Source organism: Euwallacea fornicatus, chromosome 2 (genome assembly GCF_040115645.1).
Source record: "Euwallacea fornicatus isolate EFF26 chromosome 2, ASM4011564v1, whole genome shotgun sequence".
Classification (NCBI taxonomy): domain Eukaryota; kingdom Metazoa; phylum Arthropoda; class Insecta; order Coleoptera; family Curculionidae; genus Euwallacea; species Euwallacea fornicatus.
In genome coordinates, this window is record NC_089542.1 from 5,105,336 (window position 1) to 5,123,262 (window position 17,927).

General features: G+C 38.9%; 3 protein-coding genes and 2 long non-coding RNA genes across 15 annotated transcripts in view; 2 read left to right on the forward strand and 3 right to left on the reverse strand.

The window, feature by feature from the left end:
* The window catches only part of cora (coracle), a 19,527-nt gene extending 11,476 nt beyond the window's left edge, over nt 1-8,051 (reverse strand). For 3 of the 5 annotated variants that reach the window (XM_066298434.1, XM_066298453.1, XM_066298415.1), the window contains exons 1-8: nt 7,902-8,051; nt 2,817-2,985; nt 2,270-2,417; nt 1,917-2,211; nt 1,349-1,860; nt 1,140-1,279; nt 949-1,038; nt 9-152 (exon numbers count right to left, since the gene is read on the reverse strand). In XM_066298434.1, the coding sequence (XP_066154531.1) occupies nt 9-152; nt 949-1,038; nt 1,140-1,279; nt 1,349-1,860; nt 1,917-2,211; nt 2,270-2,417; nt 2,817-2,969 (1,482 nt within the window). In that variant the 5' untranslated portion in view covers nt 2,970-2,985; nt 7,902-8,051. Of the gene's footprint in view, nt 1-8; nt 153-948; nt 1,039-1,139; nt 1,280-1,348; nt 1,861-1,916; nt 2,212-2,269; nt 2,418-2,816; nt 2,996-7,901 lie in introns of all 5 variants that reach the window. The other 2 variants (XM_066298423.1, XM_066298443.1) reach the window with 2 other exon arrangements.
* Nucleotides 7,964-9,138, forward strand: LOC136348035 (uncharacterized). The gene is made up of 2 exons (XR_010733572.1): nt 7,964-8,074; nt 8,124-9,138. It is a non-coding gene; the product is annotated as an uncharacterized lncRNA (long non-coding RNA).
* Nucleotides 8,778-13,974, reverse strand: Dek (protein). Of its 6 annotated transcripts, none has more exons than XM_066298482.1 (8): nt 13,584-13,974; nt 12,452-13,216; nt 12,231-12,402; nt 11,334-11,399; nt 10,024-10,178; nt 9,853-9,974; nt 9,521-9,803; nt 8,778-9,315 (listed from the first exon to the last, which is right to left on the reverse strand). In XM_066298482.1, the coding sequence occupies exons 1-8, from the start codon at nt 13,635-13,637 to the stop codon at nt 9,301-9,303; spliced, it is 1,632 nt and encodes a 543-aa protein (XP_066154579.1). In that variant the 5' UTR covers nt 13,638-13,974; the 3' UTR covers nt 8,778-9,300. The 6 variants fall into 6 exon arrangements, with proteins under 6 accessions (XP_066154579.1, XP_066154576.1, XP_066154572.1 ...); XM_066298479.1 differs by having other exon boundaries at nt 10,024-10,199; XM_066298475.1 differs by having other exon boundaries at nt 11,334-11,423.
* Nucleotides 13,975-14,794: 820 nt separating this feature from the next.
* Nucleotides 14,795-15,696, reverse strand: LOC136348031 (uncharacterized). The gene is made up of 2 exons (XR_010733570.1): nt 15,339-15,696; nt 14,795-14,941 (listed from the first exon to the last, which is right to left on the reverse strand). It is a non-coding gene; the product is annotated as an uncharacterized lncRNA (long non-coding RNA).
* On the forward strand, nt 15,169-17,321 carry eIF2alpha (eukaryotic translation initiation factor 2 subunit alpha). 2 transcript variants are annotated; one of them, XM_066298552.1, is made up of 7 exons: nt 15,169-15,300; nt 15,837-16,089; nt 16,139-16,361; nt 16,418-16,650; nt 16,701-16,816; nt 16,873-16,989; nt 17,045-17,321. In XM_066298552.1, the coding sequence occupies exons 2-7, from the start codon at nt 15,843-15,845 to the stop codon at nt 17,117-17,119; spliced, it is 1,011 nt and encodes a 336-aa protein (XP_066154649.1). In that variant the 5' UTR covers nt 15,169-15,300; nt 15,837-15,842; the 3' UTR covers nt 17,120-17,321. The 2 variants fall into 2 exon arrangements, with proteins under 2 accessions (XP_066154649.1, XP_066154639.1); XM_066298542.1 differs by lacking the exon at nt 15,169-15,300 and having other exon boundaries at nt 15,774-16,089.
* Nucleotides 17,322-17,927: the final 606 nt, after the last annotated feature.

Consider the following 17,927-nt stretch of genomic DNA (forward strand, 5'->3'; position numbering starts at 1 on the left):
TACTTTACCTTGGCTCTCTGGTCCTTAGGAGTTTCACCCAAATCGCCGCCATTTTGAACATTATTGCTCTGGTTTTCCTTGTCTTTTCCGTCGTCCTTTTTCTTTCCAAACAGTCCCCCTGCGGGTAGCACTGCTACGCCCCCAATGGGTTTCTAAAGACAAAAAAACTGTTTAAAAGAATATTTTCAAATGTGGTGTTATGAAAGCAACTACAAGACAACTGGATGAGGTTCTACACACTATCCCGAACTGTGAGAATTTATAGCAAGAGCTTTAAAACAGGGATATAGCTACCCTCTATCCGAAATAAGAAGGACCAATGCGGAAAAGGATGTGCGACGCTGCTGCTTTGACATACAATGAACTAAGATCAATAATTGCTTGTTTTGCAAATACAGAGTGGTTAAATTTAGAGCCCTCGTTCCAATGGTGTGGCTGAATATTTTTGTAACGAATATTTTCATCATGTGTATTATTAAAAAGAATGAAATGAAACTAATATTTTGTACAAGAACTATTTGAAATTGTTTCCAAGAATTAAGTCCGGAACTGTCACGCTTTCATCATAGAGTCACATCAGACGATATACATATGTACCTATATTAATAGACGTGTTCGCCAAAAAGACCCCAACTACTTCGTGTCTTTGCTATGTAACTCGCCGGCAACTTCCAAATTACTTTGCCTTCACCATAAAGTCAAAATTTTTTGCACTAACCTAAACCAGCCTAAAACTATTCTTTAGTCTTTAACCTAAAAGATTTGTTTTTTAATCTATTTATTTAAAACAAAAATGAAAATATAACGAGAATCTCTTCAATAAAAATCCTCACAGCTCCGGCTACAACCAACAGCAAACCTACAAAAAACATGAAAGCGGCAAAGATTTACAGCAGAACCAAAGTCAAGTTTCGTTAAGAAAACTAAATAGAGAATGCATTTAACCACCTTTTGGTTCTTATCGGCATCGTACTCTCCCTCCACGGAGCTCGCGGTGCTGCCGGACCTGACCGATCCAGAACTGAGCTTTCGGCCATGCTGATGGAGTGTGACATACACAAACGATTAGGTGGTGAGGTGTAACAATGGCCGGTTACGGTGAGTATGAATTCAACGGAAAATTTAACCTAAAAACTCACCTTCTCCTTTTTCTCCTTTGGAGACTTCACCTTGGCCGGAGTTTGGCTGTCCACGTCTGGGATTCTCTCAGGAGGATGGGACATTGTATGCCTCTTATTTGCCTCATTAAACTCCTCCTCAGGTCTAACTCCGCTAAGAGCTTAGACACAATATTTATTATAAGCAAGAAATTCACACAGAAAAATTATTTGAATTGTCAAGTACTTACGATCCATACTGCGCGAAGTCAGCCTCTTTCCTGTCAAAGACCTCTCAAACTGCGGCGCAGGCCTCTCAATCGGAGTCTTCCTGGTCTCATAATGTGTCCGCCCTGAGTACCTAAACTTGGACCCCAACCTCGGAAACAGCGAGTTTCTTTGAATTACCTCGGGCGACATTAATCGGAAGAAGGTATGATGTTCCACACAGGTCTTCCACAGCTTCTTAGCCGCTCTATGATTAGCCAATTTGAACCCTATGGTAGACTCGAACTGTTCGAATTCCCCCGGCCGTATTTTAATGTAAAAATTGTGCCTCTTATAGCTGATCTTCAGAATCTTAGGCCAGGCGAAACGGTTGATACGCAGCCTGTCCCTATAAACCAACAAGCCGGATGCGCAAACACCTAGCATTATATCCACCCCTTCGGAGTCTTTCGCAGGGTGCAAATCCACTCCATACATCGCTAATTTCTTGGCATTTTCCAGGTAATGCAGCTCTGCTTCGGCAGGAGTTTGCCCTCTGTTGGTGCAAAAAAGATGAGAATTTACATCAATCAACTAAGCGGACGTAAATACTTGTGAGTTTTGTGCAACTCGCAAACTTTGTCTTCCAAATCCTGGTTCTGATTGGGGGCGATTTTAAAGTCCTTAAGGTAGCCGCGGGGCATGGCGTCAGCGTCATAGTCACCCAATTCAGATTGGGCTAAATAAGAGCCCAGAAGAGCGTGAGTAACAAAAGAACAAGGCAACCGTCCCCCGAGAATGTCATTGCGAATCTGCAGGCACAACTGGTACCTGGTAATATCCTCTTGCAGTTGAGCGGGGTCAGGAGGGTAGAATTTCACCTCGAAGCTGAATTTCCATGGTTCATCTATTGGTTTTGAAGATAACAATACAGCAAAGGAGTTCATTTAATGGGAGTTACTTACTTTTAAGAAACTTTGCTATTCGCTTGTCCAGTTCGAGCCAGTTTCGGGAATCGTAGCGGTCGGAGTATACCAGGCCAAAATAGTCTTTTTCGATGAGGTTGATGGCCTCACATACCTTGTCCAAAAGGTCTTTGCCTTTAGCTTTGCGCTAGGTGTCCAAAAAGACCATATTAGTAATAAACCAGCTTTTGAAGTGGTCAGGTTAATAGAGTTGTCTGAATGAGGCCAAAATTAGGGCTCACCCACTTACTTTAATAACATTGTAACGGGGCATTTAAGAAAATGAACCACAAAAAAGGATTTGCTCTCTTGGTTTCAGATATTTTAGTGGGCCCTCAGTACTATTAAAAAAATCTACGATTGAAGCTTTTACATTTTCCTTCAATTTATAGCCCCACCCTATTATGGATCTGCCCACTATGTTCTTACCAACTGACCCCGTAACCGTAAACCTGCATATCTTCAACTTAATGCTTCAGTTGGTTTTGAAGCCAAAATATTTTAAATAATACTTTTTCCTTTATGGCATATAATCGAAAGAACTTACATCTATGTTCAAAGTCAGCACTGATCCATCCAGCAATGTGACATCAGTCCACTCAAACAGGCCATTTTTGCTGCCTTTAACGTCTTTGGCAGTGGCCAGCTTCTTAGCTGGTGAAGCCTCGCTGTCTACAGCTGCCCTCTTTTCTTCAGGCATCTTCGCCTAGACACTTCTGCAACAAACTAGGATCATTAACTAGGTATCCGATGTCAATTCAAGGTGTAAACAGTATAAAACTACTCGATTTTAAGGTTGTTAAACACTCACAGTATTAATAACAATACTAATAATAACGGTTCCTGGCCGGCTGGGTGATCAGATCGAATTTCATAACATTCCTGTTGTTTTTAGATTGTTTTTGTTATCTGGGAATAGGTTTGATTATTCTAGAATTTAAGCACGTATTGGCGACACTTGTGCGCGTTATAGTGTCCCAATTAAGGCGGACTTATGGTTTAATTAACAGGGAGGCAGGCATTTCATGTCGCATGTCTCTCATTCAATTATTGCGGAACGCTCCCACTGATACTGAATGTGTGTGTATTTACGCGAGGCACACGCCCAAAAAACATATAACTAGGGAAATGAACATGAGAATGCTTTTTCCACAGGTTGGGCAACGAATTGAGGCCTTTGTAGATAAGTAGCATAAATGGAAAACAATAAAAATGTTCTGCTTCTGCATTTTACAGGATTCTCAAAAACTTGATCAACACGTTTTATCACATATTTTAAGTCTCACGACAATCTCTTGAAAAAAGTACCTATCGCTGAAAATGCGGGAAAACACATTTATCAAGCTCAGGTTTGTACTATATGGCATTCGAGAGTTCGTTATCATTGCAAATCTGCAAAGAAGGACTGGGAGCACCTCAGCCCTTCATGGTAGGTCTTGAGGGCCCCAAACGTGCCTAGACAAACCTTCAAATTCTCAGTTCCCCTGAATTTATTTGTAATAGGTAGTTTCAGGGGGCAGATATGAAACTGAAATTAGAGGCCTTACATGTTTTTGCAAAATAGCGTTAAGGGGGGTTTAAAGAATTAAAGGAGTATTTTCCACATAACGTCGATTACCTTACCTAATATACTCTGCATATTTGGAAGATACACAGGGACAACTTGCCCTATAATCTGCGCCTCAAATTTAATTACAAATACTATTAATGAAAGGTCAAAGCAGAACCTTCGCCGTAACTTCAATCACTCCACCCCCTGCGGCATTTTTGGGTGATTCAAGTACGATCATTTAAGATCTCGGATTTGTTTGCACAATAGTATTAATGGGGACTCAATGACTCTAAGAGGTGCTTTCTGCATAATCTCAATCACCCCTCCAAAATCATTAACATTGAGTAGAAAGCAACCAAGAAAACTTTTAAGGCGGGAAACTCAAATTCCGCCAAATCTGATGAATTGGCTTTCGCCGAAATTTAAAGCAGACTTCGATGACCCCATTGCACGCCCCACAAGGCATTTCAGTGTTAAATCCCGTCACGCCCCAATTAACCCGTTGTGAGAGAGTTAAAAGCGAAACTTTGCCGATGGGAATTTAAATTATTAAACCCTCTTGACCTCGCCGCAGATTATTCTTCTCGTTAGTCACCATTCAAACGGATCATTTATTCGGAAAATTATTAGAATCCGAGGCATTTAGGTGCAATGACGTAACTCGATACCTTATTCAGAATTACTGGAAAGTCGAGTTTAGATGGAAGTAAAATACCAGTTCAAACAGTTTTAATTTACGATGGTATATGAAACCAATTTGTTGGTTGTCTGAACTGGAGAAAAATTCTATTTTGTTGTTTCGCCCATTTGTTCTTGTCCTTGAGACATGCATCAACCATTAAAATAGAGCTTTAAAATCCACATTCCGATTGAAAACGGTATAAAAATAATAACAAGGCGCGCCGGTCAGTTGGTGCCAAGCCGTGGCGTGGACAATATTCTTAACAAAAAAAAAATGTATCCTGAAGAACCTTAGAAGTGCCTCGAATGGGTGTGTCAGTGTCACCAGGCCTTTAGCGACATCTCGAAACGATTTGCGCAACCTGACAGGAACAAATCCGCCATTTTCTGACGCTCGAACGGTTCAACGAAACATTAAAGAGGGCATGTTTGGGGTTTTTCTAAAAAAAGAAAACAGGATATCTGGTTATTGTTGGTACAGCTTCATAAAAGCCTGAAACTCTACAGATTTGCTCAATACGATTTGTCCACGTCAAATTCTCCTAAAATTAGAAATCACTTAACCATCTTGTTTACGTTACGAATATGGCATAATATGCGTCTTAACCCTCGAAATTTATTTTAAATTATCATTTTGTTGTTGTTGTTATCATGAAACTGGTTCGTTTGCCTCGTAATTCCACTTGTTGTTGGTTTTTACGGTGAAAATGTGTAGATGTGATCGTTTCTGTGTCTATCTGCTTGGCTGCCTCCATTCGAATGTCATTAACTGCCGGTAATAGAGATTTAATTGCCGAGTTTATGGCATATGCCCGAGGATTGCGTAAGTAGCCTGTCAATGTTCGTAACGAGAAACCAGGCCCCTATTGTGTTGCACATTGATGGTCGCTGATTAGTGACACCATTTTGGGGCTTATTGCCACGATTTTGAGAATCTAGTGACAACTAAAGATGGCGCCTCAGTTAAAACTACTGGAGCTACAATGGCGATTGCAAAGTCCCTGTTATTTTTACACAAACTAATCGGAATATTACGTAACTTTATAATTAGAATTACTGGACTTGCACATGCGTTTATATTTAGCTTGTTAGTAAGTGTTTATTGGGTAAAATGTAGTTGATAACGGCCTTTTTGTGTCCAATTAGTAAACATTTGTCTGAGGCATCAAAATCGCCTATTTTTATATCGATTTTCCACCTGTTGTGAAAGTCCGATAATGGTTTTCGTGGGCGCACACAAGGTTAGCGACCTTAACCATTCGGTTAGGGATTTCTTACATTTAAACGTAAGATTCTCTCAATAAATATATAAAATCAGACAAAAATACTGCATTGTACACAAATGCAAGTCCGTCCGCTGAAAATGGATTTAATTTAAAAAGCCAGCGACATTTTCGCATTCAGGTGCTCTTTTCTAACCCAAATAGCGGAATTAATTTGCGAGCGCACGCTTGAAATAATCGCCGGAAATGCGACCGCAAGTTCTAAAAGAGGAAATGCCATCGATTCAACAATGAACCGTCGGTTTTTCCAACGAAAGTGGGACGACAAGAGAATAGAAGATACAAAAGAAAATTTTGGTTGTACAAACTGATAATATTGCAAAAAACGACGTAACAAATGACCGGCAATATCAAGGCTGAAGTTGACACAATTTTTGTAATTATATTTAAATCACGAGGAACAAAAAAAATTATTTGGAAATTGAAATAAACTGACAACATTACAGAATTTCAAAAATTACCGATGATTTTCAAACCCAACTCACTAGTATACTTGTGACGTCAGCTAGTGATTCTCTTTCCCGTGCCCAAAGAAGAAACAATTGGGTAGATCAGCTACAGTTACCAATTCCTGACAGTGACACAGCATTAGAATAAAGACTAAAGCTGTCAAGAGACATTTTGCAAATGCGACACAGTCAATTACATTAACATGAACAAAGAAAAATAATCAAAAATTTGCACGCAAGTGACAGCACATTTTCATAACTGAAATGACATATTTATCTAATGAATTTTCATAAAAGAAACATCACCAAAAGCATTGCGACGTCAGTCAGTGGCGTCATTCCTAGGGAACTAAAGAAACAATATTTCTCTAGATTAACCCTAAAGTTAATCCAGATTACTTATTTGTCATTAGGACAGTTAACTAGCGTTTGGACTTTCAAGAAACCATCTTGTTTTTGACTTGGCTAATTCAACAATTAATTCAAGACATTCGTGGACTCAAATCGTCAAGTTTACAAGAATTGCTGGAGAAACAAAATAGTTTTGTAATGATGCCATACCTAGGGATCAGCAAACCAGTAATAGTACGTCTTAAAAGCATCAGGTGCTCTTTTCATTATTTTGATATGCAAATTAACAAATTAGATGTAGATTTTACACAAAAACTGACCAGTTCTTATCAAATGGTATATTAACCCCAAACTGACAAGATATTTGGATCAGAAAACGAATAACGACAACGCTGCTGTGTTATACAGTAATAAATAATTCGCAGGAAACTAGCAAAAGTGCCCCAAATTGAAAAATTAAAGGAATGACTCTCTTGTCCATGGGCGTTTGAAGAGGTTACAAAGGTCGTCAGTGTTATTTATACACTGATTGAGGACAATTTAGGTGTTATTTTTAGTTATTATATAATTTGATTTATTGGACCGGGTAAGAGGAATGTGTAAGGCCGAATAGGAACAAAAATCAAAGAGGTCTCATCGTTTCTCAGGAAGAAACCCCTCAAAACAAACCTTTAAAAAACAATTGATTACTTTAATGGGTGTTTATGACTTTGAGAAATTGCTTCCAAGCTTTAATATCTCATTTTTATGAATTTCACTGGACAAAAATTTGAACTTTTAACTGCTTCTGTTAGATATCAGAAGCACACAAAAAGGGTTAAGCCCCCTTTAAAACCCAAGAAGTTTATTATTTTAAGGAACCAAAAAAAAAACAGTTAGGTACTTTAACAGTGATCTTAAATATTTTGATTTTAAAAGGAGGCTGTCTCTACAACTCTTCAAGTGGCTTCCAAACAAATAAAACTTCTCTTTGAGGACTTTCCCAATTGCTTTATAAGTGGTAACGAATTATTATAAATTTTCTACAGCATCTTTAAAAGAGAAAAATCAATAAACACTGGGATCTGTCCAGCTGACACAGTTTAAATAAATGGGTCAAACAAAGAAGTGCCCTAAAGACTATATTATTGACAAAACATCACAATGTCCCATTAAAATCCAAGTCCCGAAAGATTAACGGCTTTGTTTACCAAAATTCACAGGCCAATTTTCCTGTATCGCTACGAGCCATAATAACGCCTAAAAATAGCTGCGAAAGTAGCGTTTTTTCGGTCTGTTAAGGGGTCCCTCTGGGGCTTTGTTTGGGGAGCGCTTACCTTATCAGCAATAGTAGTAATCCATGTAACAACTTAAGTGAGGATTTGGCAGTTATATGGGCACGGCACACACATACACAGACGGGCTGGGATGGGCCATTCACCACATAAACAACTCTCGCGATGACTGATACACTGGATCGGCCAACGACGCGAAGAAATTTGTTTGACAAGTTCATCTAACCTCACTCTTTTTGCTCTATTTACGCGTGTTTTATGTAGTTTTTGAGGTAAAACCGCATGGAAACTCCATTAAGATAACATAAGTTTAAAGATTTAATTGAAAGTTTGATTGGTAAAACTCGGATCGAGGAGCTTTTTAATGAAAAGTGCGGCACTATTTTTCAGTTAGGAGCGGACGCGCTGCGTAGCAATCCAAGATGGTCGGAGCTATGGCGGGTTATTTAAAGGAATTACGTCACTCATGGTTAAAATGTATGATGGCGTCATTCTTAGAATCTTTAGAAGGTTTATCAAAGTGATTAATTTACCCGTAATTGAGGTCATTTTAATTGAGCACGACTGGATGTTTTGCCGTTATTTTAGGTGATAATTTCTGCAGCGAACGAGTAAGAAATAAATAAGAGAATATCGAAAAGAAACCAAGTATAAAATGCAGAAATAGACCATATTGTTAATATTACATGCCATGCAACTGAATCTTCAGTGGCAGAAGTACACCTTAAAGGTCTCTTAAAAAGGAAATAATGAATAAAAATTACCGGGAATTTTAAAATCCGTGCGGTAATGTACGCATATGCGGACAGCCGTCAGGTATCGTTCCGCTAATACTGATCTAAGCACTGCAAATAAACACTATGAGCTATGTAAACTAAGTCGAAAATGTACAAGGTAAAGTCAAACAAACAAAAGCAGTCATTCCTCAGTTTTGTTATATTTTTTTTAAATTCTCTTTGTTTAAACAAATATAAGAAATATGTATCTGCTAATATAATACTAACGACTACTCAATATTCATTCAATTTTACCATTTTAAAAAACGTTTTTGGTAGTTTTCGAAATCAACAAAAAACGGCTACTCACTGAAGTTTAAAAAAAAATCCACTCAATTGAACAACCATAAGAATAGTAGACAATTAAAACACCTTTACAGCAATGGGGGTTTCTCTTCGCGGGAATGGCCGTGAAGACATGCGCGCGCACTCTCCGAGCACCACTCGGCACAATTTAACCTAATTTTTACAAAAAAAAAAAAAACATCATAATGCACTAAAAATAATAGAAACGCGTGTAAGTATTGTAAGGGAGGGCGTTAAAAACCGAACCGAAACCCTTATTGAGACGACGAAACTGGATTTTGTACTTAAAGAGCGAAACGGTGGCCGTGTTGATCATAATCAGACAAATTAAGTTGCTTTCAGCGTCTAGGTAGTGCAGTTCACGTTGATATAAGCTGGAAAAATGACAGTTGGTTAAACCAAAAGATAAAATCATGTGACGGGTGGAAAAATCACAAAAGTAAAAAAATTTAGTCACATAGTATGTAACACGTTTTTCCACCAATAAAATAGTTGCGTGTCACTTTCAGGTTTCATCCTCGCTGTGATCACTAGTGCTAAGTCTCGTAATGCCGCTGCGAGACTCGACACGATACTCACCGATTTGACTGTGGATTTAATAAAGCTTTTCCTAGCGGTAAGATCAAAGTCCGGATAATTGTCGTACACCCTCTGACACACAGTCTTCATGGTGATCTCCTCCAGATTGGCCCCGTCGAGTACGTCTTTGATGAAGGCCTTGATGTCGTCATCTGAGGGTGGCTCGTTAACCTTCGCCTTTTTCTTGGCCAAGGGCTCGTCTTCCGACGAACTGCCCTCGTCCATCCTCTCTTCCTCCTCCTCCTCCTCCTCCTCCGAGGACACGTCCTTGACCTTACGTCCCCTGAAAATTTTAATAGCGACACAACTTTCTGCAGTAAATTTCAACGGACCTTCGTCCTTTAGTACGCGGCGCACTGGCAGCGGCCGCCTTGGTTGGCCGTCCCCGGCGCTTCGATTTGGATTTGCTGTTTGATTTGGTGATGGATTTCCTGCGCTTCGTCTTCGGTGCGTCCTAAACAAAGATACTGAAGAAGATAGATCGAAGAATAGAGAACACTTACGTCACTCTCGTCGGAGGAGCCCTCGGTAAGACTGGCCTCGTCCTCGTCGGAAGAGCCGCCCTTCCGGGGACGGCCTCGCTTGCGCTTGCGAGGCTTGTCGTCGCTACCCTCGGACACGTCACCCGGCTTGAAGTCCTCGTCGCTGGAGCTCTCGTCTTTAAGATTAGCCCGTTTACCTATACGTGGTTTGTCAAAAGTGTTTTGCACTAATCTACGGCTAATCACGCGCGATCAATCCCCGAGGATGCAGTTTGCGACAAGAAGAAACACTGGCAATCCCGCCATCATGGCATGTGTGGACTTTAGCATTTACAGCTAGGATTGCAGCCGTGTCAACCTCTCGAAATATCAAATGTTACGTTATGATTTTTGATTATCACAGAAGACAAATGTTACAAGAACTATTTTGACGTCAGCACCACTCAACAATCAATGGAAATACTAAACGTCACAATAAGACTTTGATAATAAGAAACCTGAATTTCATTACAAATGGAATGAAATCGATGATTATTGTACGGTTGACAACAACTGCATGGATGCCGTAATTATACTTCCAAAGACCACAACCGATGCATTTGTTAAAGAAAAGTTAAAAAATTAAAAAAGCTGACAACCCTAGAAACTGACACTATATTTCAAAATTGTCTTGGAAAGATATAGAGCCCTGACAAGCCAAAAACAGCATCATTTTCTATAATTCCTGTCAGTTGGTGAGGGTTCGATTCTCAGTAAAATCCTCAATAACATTTTAAAAACAAAAAATTAAAAAATAACAGAATTTTTCAATATTACTCGCGTTTCTGATGATTTTTCTGACATATAGTGTCACTTTGTTCTACGACTAGACTAAAACAACCAGGGTTGCCACAATTACATTACCAAAACCAAGGACAATAGAAACCTTATAGGACTGTATATGGCGCATTGGCAGTTCCGTAGTAGTACGCAATCCTATAGTACTTCAAATACCCTTGACCAGAGACCACTACAATGCAATGCGGCGCTCAACACGTGAAAACACTTGGCAGCCCTGACGGGACTCTTTGTCATAAATGGACAGCTTCTCCATCCAGGGTTACCCCAAATGACGAACTAGGCAATTCAAAAAGTGTGCACCAAGGGCGACAAATTGGACTCGTTTTTTCACTCATCTTTGTCTTACTGCGACATTTTGTAACGCCATCTTGTCGCACCTGGGTTCATTACGATGGGGAACATTCTCATTGACCAATCCGAATGCAGTTAAATCAAGCAAAAATGAATAATGCGCAACGAGCAATGATTAATCAGAGCTATGAAAGGGGTACCTTTGTCTCGTTTAGCCCGAGATGCGTGCCGTTCATCGCTGGAATAATCGTCGTGCGACGAATACCCTACAGACAAACATTGTATTAGGCCTAAAAGACAGATTTTTCGGTGTACTGTGTGTCTGCGGAGTAGCGTTGCTATCGCAACTGTCAAGGTTGCTCAGTTGAAAGTTGTCGACCAATAGTATGAAGATGAAGAAAGTTTGTTCCATAGAGAAACAACTAAGAATCTAACCAATGCCCGCTCTCTATACTTAAATTTTCTATCCGCAACTAAACTGACATAAAGTACTTATGCCTAAACCAGGTGTAACTTGATAACCGACATCACTGCTATTTACCATGTGTATTATTCATCATTTCAACCCTAGCTGAACAAAGTGAGTCCTACGTCACTTGCTGTATCGAAAAAATCATATTATTAAGCTTTTTAGTACCTTTTTTAATATATTTTTAGAAGTTTCAGAAGTCTTAGTAAAATGAATAGTTTCTTGTCCATTTTTAAGAACAAAAAAATAACCATCTGCTCTCAAAACCTAATTTGAATTAACATTTGAAATACTGTTTATTATGAATTTTCCTTAAGCAAAAATCTAAACCAAATAGTCAATTTATACGTCTTTACTTGGATTCTGTTGAGATCATGGGAACTACATAAGATTCTATTTTCTTTTTAATGCAAAAATATAATCAATCTTAAAATATCTTTGAGGTAAAAGATCTGCATTCCTTTGCCATTAAAAACTAACCTGCATTAATGTACTTTCAGAGCTAAAAAAGATTATTTTATGCTCACATGAACTACCCAAAATTTAACCTCCATTAGTTTTCTTCCCATATTAAAACTTTCCATACTATTGGCCAACAAAAATGACACAAATCACACAAACAACCCACCTCTGTTATTGGCTCTCACTGCAGAAGCCCTCTTTGGACGCCCAGTGCCCCCCACAGGCTTCCCAGAATCTTTAGGCTCCACCAGGAATTCCATTATCTTCTCAACCAGCTCCTCCTTAGTGCCTGTTTTGGACAAATCCAAAATTTCACAAATCGTTTTCAGGATTTTCACCTGAAATTAGCAAATTATACCTTTGCCTCTAAAACAACACTACACCCACCTCATTCTTTTTTAAAGATTCCACCTTTTTAGTGTAATCATCAGAGTCTTTATTAAAGGGGAAACCGTTAAATTTGCGAATGTTCTTCTTAAAGTGGACTTTATTTGTGACAGCATTAAAGAGCAGCTTATGCAGGTATTTGAGATCATCATTTTTGAAACGGGTTATTGAAGCTTCGACTCGAGGGATTTCTCCTAAAGCTGTGCCTTTACCTTCTTCAAACTCCACTACCGTGGATTCAGGTTTCTTTATATCTTCTTCAAATCTCTGAACATTTTTACGCTCGCGTTTGCCTGTTGTTTCAAGGGGTTGATCCAGAAGAGGTACTCCTTTTTTGTCAGGCTTTCCTTCTTCTTCTCCTTCCACCACTTCCTCTTCCTCTTCCTCTTCTTCTTCGTCTTCTTTCTCACTTGAAACCTTTTCTTTCTTTGATTCCTTGTCATTTAGCTTTGTTTCATCCCCTTTCTTTGGTTCGAGTTCCTCCTTGCCATTCTCCGACTTTTCCTCAGTTTTCTCCACTTTTTCACTTATTTCTTCTTCAGGTTTATCTATCTCAGGCTCAGCCGAAGTATCAGCATCATCATTAGGTTTGCTAGCAGTCTCATGATCTGACTCGCCTTCAGTACTTTCCTCCTTTGGTTTGTCATCGATGGGAGAGGCAACATTGTTCTCTATTGGTTTCGAGCCTGGAGTCTCTTTGCTCTCAACTGAATCTTGGGATGAGTCATCTGTACTGTGGTTATCAATGACGGTCTTGTCATTTGTCTGCAATGGAAATTTATTTGAAAAAACTTAAGATTTATTGCTGTAGGCCAATGTTTACTATCATAAAACATGTGCTTCTATACATGGGTTGCATAATATAATTAGGAATTTTTGGGGCTGGTTTGGGGTGAGTTCAAGATCGTAGATTAATAAAGTATTAAGTTTTTAAGAAATATTTTGTGATTTTATTGGGAAAAACGTTTTCCCGCTTTTTCCAACAACACGCCATATTGGTTGGCACCTCCGCAAACACAACGTTTCTTTGGCCACAGAGTGTCGATCTGAGTGAAACAAAAACAGGGTACGAAGCCCTATCAAACTCACAAACTACGGCGAACAAAAAAAGTGCCCCTAGGGCTCCACTTACCTCTGACAAGCCGCTTTTTACGGAGTCCCCTTCAGTGGACATCACAAATGTCATATACGGCGTCCAGCAATAATGGCCGTCCAATGGGATAATGGGAAATTAAACGCAATCGCAGTCGGCCAGTTGAGCGGTCGACATGGACGCCCTTGTGGAACGACCGCTACTCCACTGGGCTACAACGCAAGCCTCGAGGTTCTACGTTTCGTGCAAATGTTGGTTCCGAGTCTCTAAAGGGGCCGACAGTGATTTCACCATTCGGGTTTTTGCCTGGGGTATCAAAAATATGGAATTGGGGCCCTCAATAATACGAAATTGATTAGTTTTTTGTAAAAATGCCGTTAATAAGCCGCGGAGGTATATACGTCAATGCCACTACTGTCGGATGTCAAAATCAAAAAACAACAATGATAGTGTCAGAGTAATTGCTAATGAATCCGTTTTGGAGACTAATTAGTATTTTTGCAATATAGAACATGTATTTAAATAATATCTCAGTATATATTAAGCCAACTTGTCTGTTTAAGAATTTGCTGCAAGAATTACATATTCAAATTGAAGATCAAAAATGGGTGCTTATATCATCTCTCTTCGTCTAACACACTGAAAAATATTTCAGGTACACAAAGAAACTAACCATCATTTTTAGTCTGAAATTAATAATAAAACCAATAATTGATTTTTCAATTTTTATTCATTTTTAATTAATTGAAAACAGAAAATAAAATTTTAAGCATCTGCAATGGTAACCTCAACTTCGACACCAGGCTCAATATTAATTGATGTAATTTGCTTCACAATCTCTGAAGGAGAATGCAAATCAATTACTCTCTTGTGGATCCTCATTTGAAACCTACAAAATAATAATCACTAAAATAGAATCGTAAATATAGCTCCGAAATACCTATCCCAAGTCTTGGATCCCTCTCCGCACGGTGTTTTCCTTGTAGTAATCCTCAAGATCTTATTTGGCAACCTCACAGGCCCCTTAACTCGCAACTTTTGCTTCTTGGCGGCATCAATGAGATCTGAACATACCTTCTCTAAGGATTTCACGTTACGTGACGTGAGGGTAATACGAATACGATGAATAGGAGCTAAATCTTGCCCCGGTTTTTCGGGATTCACATCTTTGCTTGCTTGAAACTTCGGAATGGCGGAGTCCTGAGAAAGGAGCCTGTTAAGGGGTAATTATGAAGGCCAGTGGATCCTTACCATTGTATGCTTTTATTCTGGCCGAGTTTAGTTTCAATACCAGCACTGAAGCAAAGAAATATGGATGTTTTCAACTACAGCGTTGACATAGAAAGAACGTGTCGGAAAATGAGGTTGTGGTGCGCAATGTGTGTATAGAGATGTGACTGAATATATGTAAACAAATGTATTTATTTCTTCTTTTGTTCCAGAAGCAATAATGAGATTTCTAGTATATTTAAACGAAGAGTCGCTTATTGTCTTGATTTTGACTTTATTAAATACCCGCCATAATGTGCATTACTCAATTTTAAAGTTAATTTTTGTTTCAATCAACATTGTTTACATTGTGTCAACAAAAAGTCGATACCACGATACGATCGATAATTTGTCGTCATTAGTATTCATCTGTACTTTCTAAACCGGATTGTAATTATCTTTTCCAAAAATATCCAAATTTTGGTTATCTACAACATTCAAAAGGCCTAAAACTAGAAAACTGCCTCTTTTGCTTAAATAAATACAGGTAAATCTCTAAGAACCCCCCCCTATGGGCGCCCATACTAAAATTTAAATGTTTGTCGGAGGTTTGCTAGTTAGGCACTTTCACTACCCGACTTGCGTTTACGGAGGTTGTAGGAATAGACTAAGCACTTGTGTAAATATGTAAATATTGTACAAATTAGCTCGCAAATATGATTGTGAAGAAAGAAGAAAATAAATCTCGCACGATACTTAAAACCTATCTCGCCGTGTCTGCCCTTGAGAATTACAACGTTTCCTTTTTAGTCTTCCCAGATCCTCTGCTATAAAAACCCAGAAAAAAAGGGGGCCGCGCAGGTGCGGGTTAACCCAGGCTCTTTTTTTTTCTTCCGGCAGTTGTTCTAGAATGACCTGCCGGAAGTGCTAGGGGGAGATTTTTTTTCACCAGGTTCTGGAGTACCTAGGGAACCGAAGGGCCACCCTAGGGCACATCACACTGTCAAGCCTGACAGGTGACAGTTGCTCCGCTACCAGCTCCACCACATGTTCATTCTAACCTCAAACCAAACATATTTTCAGCTAAAAATGCCCCTTTCGTGTCGATTTTACAAGGAAAAGTACCCTGAAGTTGAAGATGTGGTCATGGTCAATGTGCGCGCTATTGCCGAAATGGGAGCCTATGTGCACTTGCTTGAATATAATAATATTGAAGGCATGATTTTGCTTTCCGAGTTGTCCAGGAGACGTATCAGGTCCATTAATAAGCTCATTAGAGTAGGCAAGACTGAACCTGTAGTGGTTATCAGAGTGGACAAAGAAAAGGGCTATATTGGTAAGTTCTATCATTTTTTTCAGGATGGTTTCTTAATGTAATCCATCAGACTTATCAAAAAGAAGAGTAAGTGCTGAGGACGTCGAAAAATGTACTGAAAGGTTCGCCAAAGCCAAAGCAGTGAACTCAATTCTTAGGCATGTAGCTGAATTGCTGAAATATGAGTCTGACGACCAGCTAGAGGAACTCTACCAAAAGACTGCATGGCATTTTGAGGAGAAATACAAGAAAAACAAAGCTGCGGCCTATGATTTTTTTAAGCAGGCGGTGGCGTAAGTTATCCATTCACAACTTTTAAATAATTTTTTAACGTCCTTAAATCTGTCAGAGACCCAAGTATATTAGCTGAATGTGAATTAGATGACAAAACTAAAGAAGTACTCCTCAGCAACATCAAACGTAAACTTACTTCTCAAGCTGTAAAAATCAGGGCTGATATTGAATGTGCCTGTTATGGGTACGAAGGTATTGATGCAGTTAAAACTGCTCTTAAGACAGGTCTTGCTTTGTCCACTGAAGAACTGCCTATTAGAATTAATTTAATAGCCCCCCCACTCTATGGTTAGTTCTCTTTATTTGTCTATGCTTAGTTTCTTAGAATAGCTTTTTAGTAATGACTACCTCAACTCCGGAAAAGCAAGATGGTTTGAGGATACTAAATGAAGCCATTGAGGTTATAAAGAAGTCAATAGGGGAGTTGGGTGGAGTGTTTACTATTCAAATGGCGGTAAGAATTGAGGTTATATTGTTTTAAAGATTTTTTTTATATCTTCATGTATTTAGCCTAAAGTGGTGACTGCTACTGATGAGGCCGACCTTGCTAAGCAGATGGAAAGAGCGGAAATGGAGAATACAGAAGTCGCTGGAGATGACGATGATGAGGATGAGGAAGAGGGCCAGGTTTGTTGTTTGAAGGTACTTAAGTTTTTCCTCATTTTATTTATTGTTTGTTCAGGCGTCTAGCGAGGATGAAGATGAGCCAGGCCTCAAGAATGGTGAAGACGGAGGCAACACCGACGATGAAGACTAGATTTTAGTCCTCGTGTTCGTTAATCTCGGGTTTTTCATCTAAGAGAAAGTTTTTACTTGATAACCTCCGTGATTGTGTCTGGTGCACAGTCCCAATCTAGCTTAATACTTTTATATATTTATTTCGGTATAATCCTATAATATCCTGAAAATGGTGGTTTCGTATGTCGCCTTTATGACAATTAAATATCTAAATACAAAAACTTTGGTGTTTGATTTGAATTTTTTCCCTTCTAAATCTCCGGCAGTTGCATTGATCGGCCTGAATTGGGGAAAGCAATTATCGAGCTTCGCTTATGTTGATAAAAAAGTAAAATGTTGAGGGTTTTTTTTCAGCATGTGAGGTTACACTACGAGACTTAAGTCGATGTATAGCTGATTGTCTAGTTTTGGCCAATCAAAACAGATATTAAAATTGAAGCCTGAATTAAAAACTTAAACAAGCTTTTAAAAAAAGGATTTTCCTGCATTTTCGAATCTTCATCTTTCAAATCCTTTTTTGGGGAGTATAGCTCCTTTTCCATGAGCGTCGTCATTTTTTTAAGACTTCAATTTAATCTTTCTTATAATTACGAATATTTGAAATAGGTCAACTAAAAATTTAAAAAAAAATGCGGTTCTCTTTTCCTCCTTTGCTATCATATTGGTGTGTTTATTTGAGACTCGTCTCTTTGCTAATCGTTAAAGATATTTGCATCCTTTCATAAAAGCAGTGTTTTTACATTCCAGGTTTAGATGTAGAAATTCCGATAATATCGAGTTTTGATTTCATATCCATAAACACAATAATGACAACTTAAATCCCTTGT

What these genes read in the sequence shown, in the direction of transcription:
- Dek (XM_066298468.1), bottom strand. Translation starts at nt 13,637, where the DNA reads ATGACATTTGTGATGTCCACTGAAGGGGACTCCGTAAAAAGCGGCTTG. An exon ending in AATCTTTAAAAAAGAATGAG is followed by an intron (nt 12,403 to 12,451) that starts GTGGGTGTAGTG and finishes TGCTAATTTCAG; the next exon opens with GTGAAAATCCTGAAAACGAT. An exon ending in CCGCGTACTAAAGGACGAAG is followed by an intron (nt 9,804 to 9,852) that starts GTCCGTTGAAAT and finishes TAAAATTTTCAG; the next exon opens with GGGACGTAAGGTCAAGGACG.
- eIF2alpha (XM_066298542.1), top strand. Translation starts at nt 15,801, where the DNA reads ATGTTCATTCTAACCTCAAACCAAACATATTTTCAGCTAAAAATGCCC. An exon ending in AATAGCCCCCCCACTCTATG is followed by an intron (nt 16,651 to 16,700) that starts GTTAGTTCTCTT and finishes ATAGCTTTTTAG; the next exon opens with TAATGACTACCTCAACTCCG. An exon ending in TGTTTACTATTCAAATGGCG is followed by an intron (nt 16,817 to 16,872) that starts GTAAGAATTGAG and finishes TCATGTATTTAG; the next exon opens with CCTAAAGTGGTGACTGCTAC.